This window comes from Ixodes scapularis, unplaced genomic scaffold, assembly GCF_016920785.2.
Source record: "Ixodes scapularis isolate PalLabHiFi unplaced genomic scaffold, ASM1692078v2 PGA_scaffold1__304_contigs__length_218370807, whole genome shotgun sequence".
NCBI classification, from domain to species: domain Eukaryota; kingdom Metazoa; phylum Arthropoda; class Arachnida; order Ixodida; family Ixodidae; genus Ixodes; species Ixodes scapularis.
Genome location: NW_024609846.1, coordinates 45,424,884 through 45,444,140, shown reverse-complemented (window position 1 = coordinate 45,444,140; position 19,257 = coordinate 45,424,884). Strand labels below are relative to the sequence as shown.

Below are 19,257 nucleotides of genomic sequence, written 5' to 3'. Positions count from 1 at the left end.
AATTTGCTCTGGCATAGCTCAAGTAGAGAGAGATTGTTTTAGTGCTTTAGTTATTTGTTGAGTCACCTAGGCTGTAAATAAGATATGGCATATAGCATATAGAGCTCTGTGATATTAAAACAAATTTATTTGTCTACTTGACCTTTAATTGAAAATTCTGCCTTAAATGCTGCAAACAACTCATGTCTTGCAAAAACGGTTAAAGTACAGGCGAGCTGGTGGACATTTACCATGATGGAACTTAACCCGAGACTGGGGTAGGAACAGAAACTTAAAAGTAGAAGGGACAGAGACAAGTGAAGAAGAGAATGTCTCTTGCAATAGCTTGAATTTTGTGAACATTGTGAAAAAATTGTTAGTCTATAGTGAACACTGCATGGTCTGTGGGCCTATTTACTGATAATTTTAAAGTTTTATTTCTGCCAAAGATCCTGTAAAACAGCAGTTTGGACAGTTGTTTAGCCAGAAGATTTGGAGTAAATAAGCACCTTTTGTATTTTATTAAAAGTGCTTTCATTATTGTAACTGCTAGCACTAATAAATTTCCAGCAAACAGTAAGTGTAAACAGAAATAATTTACACTCCTCATAGCTTTTGAGAATACCGAAATTTGGTCCCAAACACATAGTACTACACTCAGGGACAACTTTCTGAGGTAACACACTAAGAAACTATGCATACACACACTTCTTAATTATTCTAAATTCTTCTTCTGACTCCTTTTGAATTGCTGCACGAAGTTAATTTGAATTAAGTATGTTGTCCAGTCATGTCGGAGTCTAACTGCACTGCACCCGGAGTGACTTCAACTCCTCTATTTTGCTGAATGTAGACAAAACTTTGAAATGAGGGATGGTCTCTCTGAAAGGGAAGCTGCTGGCTATTTGCATAAGTGGGTATAGAGTATGGTCCAGCACAAAAAAGCAATTGCCAGTTTCTTTTTTTTTTTCCCACAGCTGAGAAGCTGTGATTATCACCGTGCAGGAGAATGTGCTTTCCTATTCCAGTTACGTATAAGTGGGTAAATTTTGTGTTCAATACTAATTTATATGAGTAGAATGGACAAGTGCCAATGTCGTGTTTGTGGTGGAATGCGCTTAGGATTCTGCTACATTGAGGTTCACCTTCGAAAATCATAACTCCCAACTTCATTGTTTGGATTAAAATTTTGAAAGAATCGAAATTTCTCTTGACTTGTCATGTTGGTCACTTGGAGTCGTTAAAGTTATTGCCTGTTATTTGTTTCTCATTGAGTTTTGGTTTGAATTGTCACCAGGTTAGTCATTTCTGAAAGGGGGTCCGACATATTTTTCTAAAAAAAAATCCTTGAATATGATTATTTTTTTTTTACATCTTTTATTTTTACATTTCTGCTTATCGTTTATCTTGAGACAGCTGTAGATACAAACACAATTTTTCTGAATAAATAATCTAAAACTGTGAATTTTCTTTATTATAAGAGGAGATTGCCAAAACATGAGAAAACACTTCCAGAGCTAAACAATCCAAAAGCCCAGTGGGATAATCAGTCAATGTCATAAATGTTCAGTCTTCTTTCACGTCTTTATTGCAATTAAAAAAAAAAAAAAAATTCTCGTTAGAATTTTGGAGATCTGTCAAGTGGGGCATCCAAAAACCTCCCAAACCTGTAGAAACTTAAAAAATCAAACTCCAGAATTTTGCAAGAAAAAATGACTAAAAAGTGAAATCTTATTTATAGACGAAGGGTGGGAGATAAATATACCTAGCCCGCCCTTTCACCTGGTGCCATCCACGATCATCTTCTACTCTAACGCACAGCCGCAAGTTGTTAAATTTGAGTACTGCTAGTACACTTTTGGGTCTTATATCTGACACGTTACCATAAATAATATTTCTAGGCGTTTTTGTTCTTTTCTCGCTCATATCCTCTTTCCTCTATGGCTGCTTCACACCGAGGGGTCCTGTTCCTTGACAAACGCAGCTTTGAAGTTTAAGGAGCCCGCCTAAACATACAGATCTTGAACCTCTCCTCTTCCGAGAGGTGGAAATTGCGCGTCAGCCTCGCCATGCTCCTTTTGAGAGGCTTCCACAGAGCTGATGTACTTAGGCTCAGAATAACTTTGGCAGGAGATGTCAGGCGCATGCTCTGTTTATTGTTCCAATGCGGCATTGGCATCGACCTACGGGAGGGGGTGTCTCGGTGCGTGAAGAACGCTTCTTGCAATAAGGAAAAGCTCAGTTGTGAAATTCCGACCTTGATCGGCCTCCGTGTGTTGACTGTGCTCTGTTACGCCTGTTCGGTATTTTGGGCCTCTGGCATAACAGCTTTTTTTTTTCTTCGGTTGTTATGAAGTAACACAGCTATTTCAAGAATGCTGTAGATGTTTAAAGTGTCACGTCCCTTGGTGTAGGCAATTGTGAGTGTAGTTTGTTTTGTTCTAAATATATTTTTATCTGCTCCTTTGTAATCAATTTTGTGCATGCATGAACGGCTAACGCCTGTATAATCGTGCAGGGTATATGGGCAGGTACGGACGATTCAGCAATAATTCAAACGCCACTAAATCAAACTGAGATATTTGAATGCTCACATTGGTGTTAATTATTTAATTTTTTTTTTTTAATTTCGCTTTTTCCAATTTTTAAAGGAATAATCCCACCAATGAAGACACTAAGTGTGCATGCTTTGTGACTTGGTTTTTTGTGATAAATACTGACGTAGGTCTTCCCATCACGCACGTCGGTTGGAATATTTTTTGAAGATGCCAAGCAGATTCTATGGCTTTGTCAACGGCACGTCGCTTAAATTTATTTGTCTCACCTACTAGGGGAACCGGGGGGTGCTAGTGTGTTTTTGCATCATTGGAGTCAGCTGTCCACTGTACTGTGAAATAGGTTCTAAGAAATAACACTCGCAATACAAGGAATTACAGAATTTATCTTGGTTTCATTTTATGAACTTGCTACAATTTGTGTGTGTGTTCAGAAGCTTTAAATATGACCTCACTGTGCCCAAAGTATTAGTTTTATCAACAAGTACAGAATTACACTAACACCAACGAAGGGACCAAATACGGTTCTTATTCTTTGTGAGCGAGCTGCAAGGAGTCTTTTGAGTGAAACCCCTTCGCCATTGTTATTAATGGCTCTAGAAATTTTTTTCCTCTTCATAACAGCGAGAGAATCTTGTCAAAATAGCCCGTGACTTTGGATTGGTATTCAATTAATTTATTTTATCCTTGAGGGCTCTCTTTCAAGAGCATCACTTAAGGAGAGGGCAATACAATAAATTATGCAATAAAATGAAAGAAACAATGAATGATAATGAAAATAGAATGCACTCTCATGATAAAATTGAAAGTTGGGAAGAACACAAAACGGTGCAAGTCTGATTTTACGCGGCAAAATAAGCTAGAATTGTGTTTTTGAAATCCACAGGGTCAGTAATTGAAATTATCATGTTGTTGAATGTTGTGGACCCCGGCTCGACGGAGGTGCCCCTCTGTTTTGACGGATAGAATATCGCTCAATATCACCCCCGATAGAATATCATTTTGTCTGAGTCACTCTCATCCAATTAAACGAATCTCCGGTAAAACTCGTGCTTTTAACGAATCATTCCTTCCTCATGTCATCACTGCATGTATTCAGCTGCCATCCTTCATTGTTACCGTCACTAATGCAGCAGTGTTTTATAATCTTCTACTCCATTTGAATCTCTTTAATTAAAACTTGCGGATATTTCAAACTGACATGCAGCTCCCATCCTATGCATCTCTATGGAAGGAAACTCCCGGTAATTCAAACTTTGCTTCATTCAAACAAATTTTCGGTCTCCCTCAAGTTTGAATTAACGAAATTCGACTGTAGTCCATTTAGATTGAGCACATGCTGTTTATTTTTGTATCTTTTATTACTGTACTGCCTATTCTATTTTTCAATACAGTGGTCCTCATGCACTTATGTCTTAGGACCCCTTTTGGATCGACAGAAGTAATGGAGGACGCTGCCTCCAGAAGGGAGGGTGGTTATTGGATGATTACGCATACAGAAGGGTAAATGAAGAAAACTAAATGCGTGCAAAACATTTGTGATTCTGAAACGAAGAATAACCTATCCCACTTGCTCAGTACACATGGTTTGCTCTATTTAGCTTTGTGGGACAGCCAGCATCGATAAAAAAAGTTTTTGTGCTCAGCTTGACCAACAGTCTATGGCTTTGGAGACCATAAAAGGGCCCTCGGGGACCCTAAAGTGTTGGCGGACCCCTATTTGAGGACCACCAATTTAACACATTGTCCTTCTCCCTCTCCCTCTTACGTTATTGCCCTAACCGGGCCTTTAAGGGTGGCATAATTGAGATGGAGATGCTTCTTTGTTCCATGTGCAGTGGTGGAGGTGACGCACGAGGTGACGTCCCACGTGCCCAATGGCCAGCGGTCGCTGTCCCCGACGTCTCCGGTCCGATACCGGCCGCCATCGTCGCCACGCTCGTACGAGATGGAGCCCACCATGGAGTACCTCCTCGACGACCTCCAGAACGCCGTGCCGCACCCCACGCAGCCCACCCGTCCACCGTGAGTGTACAGCCTCCCCGGATTCTCGCCGTGGTCGCCATACTCCGTCTTACCATAGCTTGGCAGATGGTGAAGACTGCGGTCCCAGTGAGCTGATCAGCACGTCAAAGGACGAAGTATAACAGAATGAGAATGGCAGGGAGGTATTTCAGTCGTTCCGCCTCTAGCACGAGCTGCCTCCTCTCTTGCTAAAGCCCGGCCTTCAAGAAGCGACGAGCACTTGCTGAAGGCCGGGCATCTGAGAGGGACGCCCCGCCATTCTTGTCCTGTCAGCGACGTATTGCCTTGTTTATGGAGATGCAGAACCGTCCTTGATTGCATTTTGCTCACGATTGCGAGCATCTGGCGCTTGAACAGGCTACGGCGGCCGACGTCGCACGTGTGCGCGCCCTACCGGTGTTGAAGCCGGTAGTGTAGCACATGTGCACACTGCTGGCTTCGAGTTGTGTTGGCTTCTACAAAGAAACGTGAGAAATCGACGGTTAGACGTTCCTAGCGGCGGCGGTTCACTTTGAGCCTCTTAGAAGCAGCTTCATAAAGCGCAAGTTTTAGATTATGTCACGTTTCCAATTTTGACTCTGCAGTTTCTAATTTTGTATCAACTCTGAATTAGAGATTACCAAAATCGCAGATCTTTGAAATTGTGGATTATTTAAATTACAGTCTCATAACCACAGCTAGTCTTAATCATAGAATGTATAGATTATGTTGGTGAAGAGGACTGAAATATGAGCTTAACAAGCAGGATTTGGGTGGATTAGAGGTAGGTCATAAAGTTACTACTGGAGAAGGACGGGAGATTACCATGATGTTCCGAAAGAACGCCCACCCAAAATGAAGAGATATATGGTGAAAAACACCGGGTGGGCTATCTTTGAGACGCCAGAGCAAAGCTTTATAAAAAATTAATGATAAACACTGTGGCACAGTCTACAAACCACACGACGCAGTAACTGATATCGCAAATCGCGGACTTCAAATTCGCGTTTTACAATGCCATAAACACGCGGGAAAGGGTAGCGCACATTGCGGACGCAGCAGATTCACCTTTCACAATGCGAAGGACCCGCTGAAACCCGCCGAGAACTCGAATCTCACAGGAACGAATACCACAAATCGCAGGTGCAGCGGATTCAAGTTTCATGGTGCTATAAGCATGTGGGAACCCGCAACAAACTTGTCTGTCACGGGAACCGATATCGCGCGCGCAGATCATGGACAAAAATGCAGAAATCTACAACAAACTCGTATGTTACGGGAACAAATACCGCAGATCGCGATTTCAGCAGAATCATATTTCACGATGCAATATACACGCGGGACCAACTTGCATAGAATCGAGATCGCATGCGCATATCGCGGACAAAAACGCGGGAATCCGCTACAAATCTTATGTCATGGGAACTGATACCGCAGATTACGTACACAGCAGATTCACAAATCACGGTGCAACATACATTCGAGAACAACTCGCGTATTACGAGAGCCAATATCGCGGAAAAAAACGCGGGAACCCGCTATGAACTCACTTGTCACACGTGCTGGTACAGCAAATTGCACGGGTGATGTGATTCCCGTCAAACCTCGCGTGACTTCCGACGCGAGTGGGGCGGGCGGGCAATGTTTCATGATTTTTATGTTACAGATATTTGGCTAGATAAACGGTATGGGCATTCTCTTCTGGACGGGTGTTCTCTCGGAACTTTACAGTAAATAAAAAGGATAACAGCCAAGTGCTACATCTGTTCGATAAGGCTATTGACAGAACTGTCGGTCACTCGGAATATATTTGCTTTTATGGCAGAGTTGCCCAGCATAAAGCATATCCACTTTTACCACTGGCCTTTTGGGAATTCTGTTTGAATCTTTTTCCCATTCATACTTTTCGTTTATGTCACTTTGAATCCTTATTACTTTTGAAATGGTGATGTGATTTGCCTTTCAAATTACCTTTAAACAAAATTTTAACAAATTTTTCATTTTGCTTAGCACTATGTCATGATAGACTAATAGTGCTACGGTGTTTGCAACATTTTACTAGCCTTCACCACAGTGTTTTCTTTGTTATCATTTCGTTTTAAACAGGACAAAAGATAGACTCCTAGATACTTATATTTTTGTACATGCTCAAGTTTGTCGTTTTTTAGTTCAAGAACAGCCAAGAAAGCTATAATCCGAAAAAAAAAAAAAAAAAATGCACGTGCTTGGACTTTCTAATATTGCAGCTAAATTCCCAATGGTTACACCTGCCTTCCAACCAGGGAAGAGGAAAATACTTTAAAAAATGCATTGAAAAAAGAAGTATTTATTTACAGATGCAATTGCAGTTTAAAAAGTATTAGAAATCAAAATTCAAATACCACAAGATATATTTGATCCCTTTTGAAATGCTTTTCCATATACACTTGTTGCCATTGCTTGATGTCTGTATTAAAAATAACCCCAAGGAAAATCCAGCAGTTTGATAGATGAACACACGAACGCCTAATCTGAAACCAGCTGTAGCCGGTGCCATTTTCTAAATGCCGTCTGCTAACGTCAGTGTGACAACACTAGCTTGGGGATTTGAAGACATGCTCTGGCGATTTTCTGAGCTACCAAAACTAACTATATTTCCTGAATCACCGGCCTTTATTCTTCGCGGTATGCTATTTAGTATCAAGAAATTCAGAATAGTTGTTGCGAACTTTGCAAGTGAAAATGATGCCAAAACCGACATTCAAATATATCCGGCTCTGTTCAGGTGAGATCATGCACGCGAGTTCTGACATATTTTTTTTTTGTTAATATTTTTATACGTTACTCGTCAACATCTGTAGGGAAACTAATGAAAAATTATTTTGCAAAAAATATAATATTTAAAGAGTAAAAAGTTTTAAGTGCCAGAACAGCATATTAGATTTTTGAAGTTTTTGTTTATGTCATGTTTGGTGACACCTACTACGCGCACTACAAGTATTAGAAATCTAAAATATTTTGATGTTGTAATAGTTCATGGGAACTATTGAGTGATAATGTATAGCATTGTGTAGGTTATATATCTCGCATCCAAAATGCACAAACATGGCTCCTTCGACAGATTGTCATTATTTCTGAGCCATTATCTAGAAAAATTGAATAGCTACAATATTAAAATTCATGTAATATTGTTATTAAAACATTCTTTCGAATGATATATAAATAATTGCTTTGTCTCCAAGATTGAAATTTTTATGTCACTTCAAACTTGTTCTAAATTACAAAGTGAAGAAATCTGAAGAAGGAATTAAAAAAAAAATCTTTGATTTTCTGAAATTTATAGTTATAGTTCTCCACCATACTCTTATGTTTATTCATGAAAAACATGTTGGATCTTTTTGTTTTCTTCAATGTTACATCACTGCAAAGTGCACCTTTCACGCCAGCATTTTTGCCCAATGCTACGGACGAGATTATCTTTTGATTCCGTGTATTTTATGACCATATATCTTTTTATGTGCTTTATTCAGATATTGGGCTCAACTTCAAGTATTTTATTAATTAAAACAATACCCGCATTGCTCGTTTTTTTTTATTAATTTAGCCAATAATCCTCTTTTGCCCTTTAAAATGACAAGTTCTATGAGCTTTAGCTGAACTTTTTACACAAAAGTTGGCCGAAAATCTGTATTCGCTGCTACATTTTTTTTTTTTTTTTTTTCACAGAAAGGGGTAGAAAAGTAGGTGCAACTGGTGGAAATTATATGCCATTGTTTATACCTAAGTTTGCAGTGAAGTAGAGATGTTTGAGCCACCAAGCTTGTTTACACTTCTATTCATGACTGTTGTATGTCCGGCAGACAAAGGTAAACCTGCGACTTCACTGGCACTTTCAGCAAGATGCAGGTACGTTACGATTAAAAATATTTAGGATTATTTATTTGAGTAAAATAAAAATAAAAAAAACATAAAATAAAAAAAGTAAAAAAAAAAAAAAAAAAAAAAAAAAAAAAAAGCCATTTTATTTTGCGAAGGTGGTTGTCCAGCGAAGCTGTAACGACACCTACAACGATTTACCCAATGCGACGTGCCGCACACTCTTCATTTACTTTGTAACGACATTCACAACTGCTTTATGATCAGAGTGATGCACGCTAAAATTTTCCGTCCTCACTGTAGAGAGATTTTTAGCTAAAGTTAGATAGGTGCATGATCCATGAATGGTAGTTGGTTCAGTTACATCGATGAAGCACAGGAGTGCAAACTCTTTCATGACGAATTGAATGAACCGCTTGTGTTGCGGTTTCAAAATGTCCACATTAAAGTCCCCGATAATGATTATCGGTGTGGCAGTCCACACCGGTAATCAGTCCACACCGGTGTAGCATCCATGGACAGTGAGGAGAAGTGCGTTTGCATGAAGCACTTGATGTCAGATTTGGGTGTATTGGGTTAGATGTAGATCGTGAAAATTACGATTCCATCGCTAGTTTTCATGGAACACACATCCCCGCAGTCGACTTGGTCATATTGGAGTTCATACGGCTGCACACAAGCTTCATCCCTTGCGTAGATTGCAACGCCTGCTGCACAGTTGTTGTTTACTTTGCACACACTATTCCGGTGTATCCAGTTGCTTGGCATAATGAATCACATGAGGGCTTCGAATGACGTCAACCCCTTTCCATAGAAGCTGGAACCGTAATCTTTACCGGGAAATGCATGCACATGCTTTGCATAGTTCACAAGTGCCATATCATCCATCATAAGATTTTAATGCTCGTTTTGTGATTTTTTAATTTAATTTTATTGGAACGAATACTGCGCTCTATGCTGTATAACCTTGGAGCTTTTTGTTGACAACGACACGAAAAAAACCATGTCAGGGTAGAGGTATACAGCTTCGCTGTAAAATATAATAATGAGTAATATGTTGAGTGCACTAGTTGCCCATGTTGGCAGGAGGATGTATTGAGAAGTCCGTTTTTTGCCCCTGTTAAACCAGATGAACGAATTTTTCTAAGCACTCGCATGAATTGCAAAAATTTCAACGAGTGCGAGAGAATCTATCAGCTCCGGTTGTGGTAAATAAAGAATGCGCAAACTGATCGACACTGTCTCATGGCCGCAGCGTTTCGGGAGGAGGATTCGAAATCTCTGGTGGAATAAGTTCAACTACGGCTCTCTGATTGTGTTAGCTCAGGTATGTGGCAGCGAGCTTTTCTTCAAACAGCAGACAAAGCTGGGCCTGAATTTATCCTTACAAAACACTCGATAATCAAATTGTCGGTGTATTTAAAGGATGGCGTTCTACCGATGTGGAAGCTGTTCTCTCTCCTTCCATAGTTTGGCGTGACAGGTTGGAAAGCAAAGCAAAACCGCTAGGGACCCACACCACCACCCATGAAACCAATTTTAGAGTCTCGAGGTTTGATCCGTTGTAACCCTCTCTACGTCCACGCAGTTGGCAGACGGACATGCTACCGCTTTGATTCGCTGGCAGCACAGGGGTTAAGGGGGTATGCTCCCCGAAACAACTTTTTTTTTATTTCTTTGTCAATACTTTTGTCAATATACTATCGTCCCCAGGAGCAACGCCAGCGTCAAAATCAAAATGCCGCAAGCCCTAAAAGTGAAGCTCGCAATGCTAGAAGCACCAACCTATACAGCGCTAAATCAGAAAGGCGGCGGCTCAGACAGAAAGCAAACTCCACAAGCCGACGGTGGCCTCTCTCGTGAACCTGGAAAGGGGCTTTACAGGAACCAGAGACAGCATGGCTTGCAGAGCGCATGCTGTTATCGCCCATTTTCTTCTGGTGCATTTTTCTGTTCGGAAAAACTTATTGGCACATGCTTAGACGTACTCTGTTTGTTGCTTCATAGGAAAGCTAGTAAAGCATTATCTTTCCTCCTTTCTCTCCTGTCATGCTTTTGGGAGGTCGCAGAGTATTGTAATCTTGAGACAACACAACACATGCGTTGCGGTCATAAACAAACAAAGTGGTTGCCAGTCCCGTGTAGTTGCTCCTTGACAAAACGTCTTCAACCATGGCAGCCACTTAAAGCATCCATAGAATATTTTGTTCTACCTTAGTAAACGCAAAAAGAACATAGCAAAGCAGAGAATTTTTCGCATTGTGTAGATCTGGATGTTAATTCTCCGAAGTGGATCGGGCGAAATCCTCCAGTTCATGCATTTCCTATTTGTAGCCACATTCGAAGTTGATCAACTTTCTTGCACTCGTTGGAATTGTTGCAACCCAGGTGAGCACTTCCTGGAATCCATCAATCTGGTTTGAAGAGGGACAAAAGACAAACTTCTTAAGATGCCCTCCTGTCAGCGTGGGCAACTGTAGTGCGCTCGATATCTTTACTCGTTATTTCTTTTTTTACTTTTTTAATTTCGTGTTTTTTTTTATTTTAGTAAAATGAATAATTACAAATATTTTTAATCCTAAAAGGGAAGCTGAAGCAGTTATGTATATGAGGAAACACACTTAAATCATCTTCATTCGACCTTGAGGATTTCGAATATTGATATTATATTTTAATTTGGTGCACCGAAGCTGCAGAAAGTCATTGTAAAAAGAACCTCTGAAGGCCCTCCTTCACAGAGTGTGACGTCACAAAAGGAGTTTTTGAAATCTCCACTCTCGCGCACCATCGGTGCCTATCAAAGGTATGCACGCGCACTCTTGCCATTTTTGAAAAGGGCAGAAATAGGCGTCACAACTATTTCAGTGTGGGGGATTATATGACAAGCTCACAAAGCACGCACACCTTCGAGCGACGCGCGTTGGCAGCCGAAGGACCCTTTTATGATGTCACGACTGATCGGAGGTTTTTCGTATTTTCTCACGTTTCGTTACATCTTAGCAAAAATTCTATTGTGGTATTCAGATTCACAGGATAAAACTACACTAGAATGAACCTCTATCTCAGTTTTTGAATGGTGTTTCACTTTCCATTTAATGGACGTCTTGCTAAAAGTGCCAGTGAAGTCGCAGGTTTACCTTAGCCGGACATACAACTGTCATGAATGGCAGTGTGACAAGCTTGGTGGCTCAAACATTCCCACTTCATTGTGAATATAGGTATAAATATTCACATATAATTTCCACCACTGTGCTTACTTTTCTGCTACTTTCTGTTAAAAAAATGTAGTTGCAGCAATGACGAGTTTTCGTCCTGCTTTTATGGAAAAAAGTTCAGCGAAAGCTCATAGAACTTTTCATTTTAAAGGGGAAAACAGGACTCTTGATTAAATTAATGAAAAGGACGAGCAACGTGAGTATTGTCTTAATTAGTAGAATACTTGAACTTGAGCCCAATATCCGAATGCAGCTCAAAAAATATATCTAGTCATAAAATAGAGGGAATTGATAGATAAGCTCGTCCGTGGCATTGGGCAAAAATGCCGGCGGGGAAGGTACACTTTGCAGCACTGAAACATTGAAAGAAGCAAAATGATGCAACATGTTTTTTATGAATAAGTACAAGAGTATGATCGAGAACTATCACTATCAATTTCAAAGAAATCAAAGATTTTTTTTTTTTAATTCCCCCATGAAATTTAACTTTGTATTTTAGAACCGTTTTGGAGTGACATAAACAATTTCAATCTTTGAGATAAAGCAATGATTTATATATAATTCGAAAGAATGTTTTAATAACAATATGACATTAATTTTATCATTGTAGCTATTCAATTTTTGTACATAAAGACTCAGAAATCTAGGGATAAAACAACAAAGGAGCCATGTTTGCACATTTTTGATGCAAAATATATGACCTCCACGATGCTGTACATATATCACTTAATAGTTTTGATCTATAATAAGTGCAAAATATTTTAGATTTCTTATATTTGTAGTTTGCATAGTCGTGTCACCAAGCATGACATAAACAAAAACTTCAAAAATAAAATATGCCGTTCTGGTGCACTCAAAATGTTTTTTTCTCTTTAAATATGATGTTTCTTGCGATATCTTTTTGATTATGTTCCCTACACATGCTGAGGACTAAGATATAAAAAAACAAAAATTAAGAAAAACAAAAAAATATCTTTAGACTCGCGTGCATGATCTTGTCTGAACAGAGCCACCCACTCTTTTCAGCGCCGTGACGTCAGGGGAGGTCAGGCTTGCAGGTCAAGCGGGCAGTCTAAAAATGAACTATGCTGAGCATACACGGCTTGCACATGATGTCATGTCCGGACGGGATATGACGTGCTTGGCCGGTCGTGCTCGCAAGTGGGTCGCACCATCTTGAACGCCATAAATCGGCTGCCGTCGCATGCGTTTGGTGGCAGAGATTGCTGGTGCATGTTTGTCGGGGTGCTTAGGCAACGGTCTTGCACCTATAACGATCCGTGCACGAGTTGGTACTGTCAAGCAATGATCACGTGGAAGAAGGTGGCTCTCGAACTCAGCAAATACGGCAAAAGTTCACCCGCGTGTGTCCAGTCGCGGTACGCGGAAAAGGTCATGCTCTGGTGGCAGAGACCCGCTGTTATTTACTTTTGATGAGACTGTGACGGATAAAACTCGTCGGGAAGATGAGTTTTATTACAAGGGAACAGTTCAAGGCACATAAAATGCTGGAGGCGCATAACTTCCTGACAAGTGGGTGGGTTCAGGCTCCGCAGCTGAAAGTTCTACCCCGCCGCGACATTGTCGTCATCAGAAAGGTAGGCACTACCTGCCTGTTACTTTAGGTGTGACACATGTACGACAAATCTGTCCGACCTGACGAAACGGCGGGTTGATTGCCTACGTCGTCTAAATTTCCACACAATGTCGGCGATGTCAGGAGCTAGAAGTTGCAAGAAACGTTGCAAAATATTAGGGTGGTGGCTACTGCGATAAGACAGAACCAAGGTCTTGTTCCCCTGATGAGATTCTTGATGATCATGTCTGCCACATGCCTCCCCCACGCCGCTGCCTATAAGTGCATGCTTGTCGAGCTTCACCGCTTTGCATGGAGTGGTAGGAGAAGGGGCTGACATGGGGCGAGCGCCTGGGTTAGCACAATAGCCTCGGAAATTATTCTCAATACTATTACGGGTCTATCTTTTTTGTTCTTGATTGTAGGTTTACTTTACCTCTAATTTTAAAAAGCTACGCCGAAAAGGAGAAAAATACTGGGGTCTGCATTTGAATAAATATGGTAGTCAAGGTGGTTCCCATGCAGGCTGTCGATTGAAAGAGCAGCGAACTTTGACTTCACACTGGTTCCAATGCTGCTAAAGGACAGTGACACTTTTAAAGGGAAACGTGAAAAAAAGCGATCACCGCAGTGGCATGCCATTGGCTAGTCACGCGTGATGTGCCACTGCGTCGTAAGAGGACCATCTCGATTCTCGCTTGCTCTGTCGCTTGCAGAAGCAGCTGGGCACCGAGGCTTCTGCTCTTGTAATTCATTTGTTGGAATTAGAAGTTGGTCAGTATTTTAGGGTAGTTCTGCTGCTTGTTTCAATGCTAAGATTGAACTCGCATTTGTTCCATGTGCACCATTTACAGTTTTCAAATAGCTCCTGCCAATGCACATTTGAAACCATTGCCTGGTGTGTTTTTTTTTTGTTCATTCAATTATTTTTTTTTTTTTACATTTCATTTGGGAAGCCACGTGAACATGGAACTTATCAGAAAACAAAAATCATATTAATCCTCGTACAAGAGGAGAAGAAACTATAACGGGGAAAAAAATTATCTGGCATAGCGATCAATGCTGGAAAGTAGTGTTGTGCAAATGTTTGAAATTTCTACTAGTAGTTTCGAATAATACACTACCGTAAAGTCCCGTAAGGACGCCCACCCAAAATGAAGAGATAAATGGTGAAAAACGTGGGGTGGGCTATCTTTTAGGATGCCACAGCAAACCTTTATAAAAAATTAATGATAAGCGCCGGGGCACCCGCTACAAACCACGTGACGCGGGAACTGATACCGCAGATCGCGGACACGGCAAATTCTCGTTTCACGATGCGATAAACACGCGGGAATTCGCTACGAACTCCTGGATTACGGGAAAGGATACCGCAAGTGGCCGACGCAGCAGATTCGCGTTTCACGCGGTGCGAAGGACTCGCGGAAACCCCTCGAGGACTCGCATCTCACGGGAACGGATACCGCAGATCGCGGACGCAGCAGACTCAAGTTTCATGGCGCAATAAAGACGCGGGAACCCGCTACAATCTTGCTTGTCACGGAAACCGATATCGCGCGCGCAGATCGCGGACAAAAACACGGGAATACGCCACAAACTCGTACGTCACAGACACAAATACCGCAGATTGCGGACGCAACAGAATCACATTTCACGATGCAACATACGCGTGGGAACAACTAGCCTGTTACGCGAGCCGATATCACGCGGAGATCGCAGACAGAAACGCGGGAACCCGCTATGAACTCGCTTCTCGGACACAGCGGATCGCGCCGTTGATGCGCGATTCCTGTCGGACATCGCTTGACGTCCAACGGGAATCGGGGGGTGGGCGATGTGTCGGAATTTTTATGGTACAGATATTTACCCAGAAAAACGGGATGGGCGATCTCTCGGGGGAGGGCGCCTTTACAGGATTTTACGGTATTTGATATTCTCTTCGAGATGAACTGCAGTATTCATGTTTTTTGAAGTGTTGATCACGGCGAGTTAGCCCCGTTGGGTGCGCTTCTTGCCGAGCACGGGTGCGCTGCAGAGAAGCAACACCCGTGAAAACGTACCCCGCGGGTGTTGTTTCTCCGCAGTGCTCAGTAAGAAGCGCACTTTACAGGGTAACCTGCCGCAGTCAACACGCGGAAAAGTATGAATATCGCAATTGCGTGCCTGGCAGAAGAGCTCACTTTCAAAGCGGGGTTGTGCGCGCGCAGGCCTGTTGTATAAAAAAGACTAAAACTTTGTGAATGTTGATTTTCTTTCACTGGTCATTTTTACAAACAGAAGAGTGGCACGGATATGGGAGCAGCAGTCTCAGTCACTATAGCCAACGTTATGATGGAAGTAATTGAGCAGAAAGCTTTAAACACATTTTACCCGAGACCTGCTTTGTTTTTACGGTATGTGGATGATTGCTACTTTGGGTAAAGACTAGCAAAATTGACCGTCTTCACAAACACCCGAACTCTATTGAACCATCAGTTCAATTCACTTAGGAGCTCTAGTGGTTGGCTGTCTTCCATTCCTGGACGTCTGCGCTGTGAAAAGGTCTAATCGATTGACTTGCGATGTATGCAGAAAACCGACACACGCCGAACGATACCCGAACTTTGCGTCAAACCATCCTACAACGCACAAGTTCTACATGGCCTCTGCAGTCTTGGGCAGGCCATCATGGTTTGCTTCACCGAAAGGCTGTAAAACAAAATTGCGGTGATCAAACAAGACCCAGAAAATAATGAATTCACATCCAGGTTCTTGAACGAGATCTACAAGAAACTTTGCAATCCAAGAACAGAACACGCCATTCCTTCCTTCAACCGTCTGTTCATCTTACATCAAGGGCACAAGCAAGACACTTTCTCTCAGCCTGTGGGTGTCGACACTGCGGCACATAAACCAGTGTCGACCATCGGCCATCTTCTACGTCTATTGAAGGATCGTGCCCCCAAAGGAAAAAATACAAGGACTTAGCTGCAGGATTCCTTGTGGCGACTGCCCTGCCCCGTACGTTAAAGAAACCCAAAACTTCCCAGGATGACTACGCAGGCATCAGTGTGATCTTAAAAAGAAGGACATGCAGGGCAGCACATTAGCCGAGCACACTGAGCGGAAGAACCACACCATCACATTCAAAAACAGCACAATCCTCGAGAAAAAACGAAATTGGTGAAAATGCCTGTTGTTAGAGTTCTGGCATATCCATAACTCACAAGGCAATGTCAACCAGTCTGCTGGAACGCTAGCAAGCAGCTATATCTCTGAATTAAGATGAGACACGCAGGATACGATGAGAAAACCAACACCAAAACATGGCCTGAATTTTGAAATGCAGCAATAGCATTGGGCGATTTCAAGGACACCAGTCACATCTAAAAGATGACACCGGGCACTTTGGAAGACGACAACAAGGACACACCAGTCCCCATGATCAAGGGGCCGAGCTGCCCGTGAAACGTTGGGTATTCAGATTTCAGATGGGGTTAGAATTTTTTTGTCCTATTTTAGTCATTCCTAACCAGGTAGATGTCTACTAAAAGGTTCACTTTTAAATGTTGATGTCTACACATTGCAGTACAATTTTCAAATATAAATGTGTTGGGAAGGAAGGCCCTGAGAACCTACTTTCATCATTCATATTTCTTTTTTCTTTTCTTTTTTTCAAATTTTAAATTGAAGAAAGAATATTTTCATATAGCAATATTTCTAAATTCACTTAGTGAGATATATTGGGGCATCTCTTTAGGTTCAATTTTTTGTCAAATCTGTTGTTTACTTGCCATCTCAACATATTGGACTTTTTAAGGTCCATAAATAGGGTTAGATTGAAATTAACTTATAAATGGACGAGTGGAAGTTTGGGAACAACCTTCATGAGTTTGGCTGGGTTTTAGTTTCAGCATGGTGCAGCAGTAATGAAAGGCTTGAAGAAACTATTCAACATTCAATACGAAAATATTCGGCCAACGCCACTATTTGAATTTGCTTCGAACTCAATATCCGCTATTCGCACATTACTACTAGAAAGTATTTGACAAAGAAGCAAAGTCAAGAGACCATTTTTATACACCTTTGCAAGTGGGATCTCGGGATGATGGAGGCTTGGGCCTGTCTTTTGTGTGTAAATCTTGTGTGGTGTTTCACCCAAGCATGGGATCTTAGCTTAACCTCGAACTGCGCGCCAAGGTGAGGCGGTCCTACTATCCAGTCAGAACGTTTGCTGCTTGTAGTACAATGTTACCAAGCATCTCTTGCCGAAGCATATACCACTGAGTGCAGAAAGAGACTAAAAAATTATTTTTAAAACATACAGGTGTTTTGGACTGTGAAAGAGCACAAACAGTTAAGTAAAATACCTAAACCAGTAACAAATCGAAAAATTAGAAGCACTTAACAGAATGCACCAGAAGTTGCATGGCCATTGCATCATTGATGCTTGCGCTCGCGGCAGCTCTGGCTGCCACGACGTGCTGGAACAGAGGCTGAAATCGTTATAAAGTTAGCTCCAACCCTTAAATGTGCCCCCTCTTACAATATTTGATGCTATGATTCTGTGTGAATAGCTCCTCCTGCGTTCCAAAACAGTAAGTGCTTCGTTAACGCTGGCCATCGGCAATGCAGCAGACATTGCAATCTTGACCTTGCACACATGTGCCCCTAGCGCACTCTAACATGGTGGAAACGTTACACAGCGCCAGCATCGCTTAAAATGGCAGCGCGCAGGAGCCTTTCTTGCAAACATGTATAGCCATAAGCATGCCTCGTGGCAAAGCAAAATATAATTTTGTCTGTTGGACAAAGAAAAAAACAGCTTTACGGTAAATTGTCATGATTATTACATGAAAGGAATTCCTATTATAAGAAAAACTAATTATGGTGTGGTGATTAATGGTAGAAAGTATTTCATGAGGAGGCAATGTAAAGGAGGTACGTTTTGATTGCCATGCCTCCTCACTTGACTAAAATAAACATTAGAACAAGTTTTCTCTTATATCAGGCAAAGATAACAGATCCTTATGGTGCCTATAATCAAGCATGGAATTGCTGAAGCTACAGCTGGCAGTGGTATATTTAAATTTTTTGTTTTAAAGCACAGCTCTTAGGTGCTTGTTTCCGGGTTGAGCTCATCACCGTCGGCGTAACCGTGCGTGTTGCATTATGGGACGTTTCCCTGCTAAAGTTAGCGGGGAAATTTTTCCGCTAAATTTAGCGGGAAAGTTTTCTTGCTAAATTTAGCAAGGAAATTGACATCACTTGACCTCAACATCTATTCAGTTTCCCCGCTCCCCGCTAAATATAGCGGGGAAAATGACATCTCGATTTCATGTCACGTCACCCATGAAAAAATTCAGCGGCAGAAGGAGAGGAGGAGGATGGAGGAGGAGGAGGGGAATACCGTCCCCTTCATACCCTCCCCTTCTCCTCCTCGAGAGCTGCACTCTAGTTTTGCATTATAAAGATTTGTAAACGTCTTTCATATTTTTCATATGCTGAAAATCGGATGTTACAGTGGTCACGTTTTTAAATGGCACTTCCCCCCCCCCCCTCCCCTTCCCCCCACATAGAATATTCTAATTTTAACAGAATGACTTCTATTAATGTGCCAGGCATTTCGCAGAAACTTTAGCAAGACAGATGACCTTTGGTGATAGCTATTCATAGCATTTATTCCCGTCGCTGAGGAAACGTCCGGGGGGGGGGCAAATTTTGATGCTGCCTGTTTTTGTGTGTTGGTTCATTATAGGAGGGGCACCTTCTTTACGATGAGAGTGAAATCTGTTCGGTAATTTAATTTTGATTTCTAACATTTATACTGGGCTGGCTCAGTTAAATAATACATTTGATATCCTCGTCCATAAAAAATAATACCAATCTTTGAGTTCATAAATAACTTCAGAAGCAAAAATACAAGTGGAACACGGTGAATCTCAAAATTTGATGTGTGATTTTTGTCTGCAGTTTTGTTGCTTGGTTTAAAGGGACGGTGAACCGAAATTTGGATTTCAGAAAACAATGCAGGAGCTGTAGGCGGGACGCTACAGTCCCTACAACACTACTCGTAAGGCAATATCTCGAATGG

General features: G+C 41.5%; 1 protein-coding gene across 3 annotated transcripts in view; it reads left to right on the top strand.

Moving 5' to 3' along the window:
• Positions 1 to 19,257, top strand: part of LOC8034000 (leupaxin) — an 89,765-nt gene that overhangs the window by 44,050 nt on the left and 26,458 nt on the right. For all 3 annotated transcript variants that reach the window (XM_029980988.4, XM_029981049.4, XM_029981103.4), the window contains exon 4: positions 4,373 to 4,559. In XM_029980988.4, the coding sequence (XP_029836848.3) occupies positions 4,373 to 4,559 (187 nt within the window). The remainder of the gene's footprint in view (positions 1 to 4,372; positions 4,560 to 19,257) is intronic.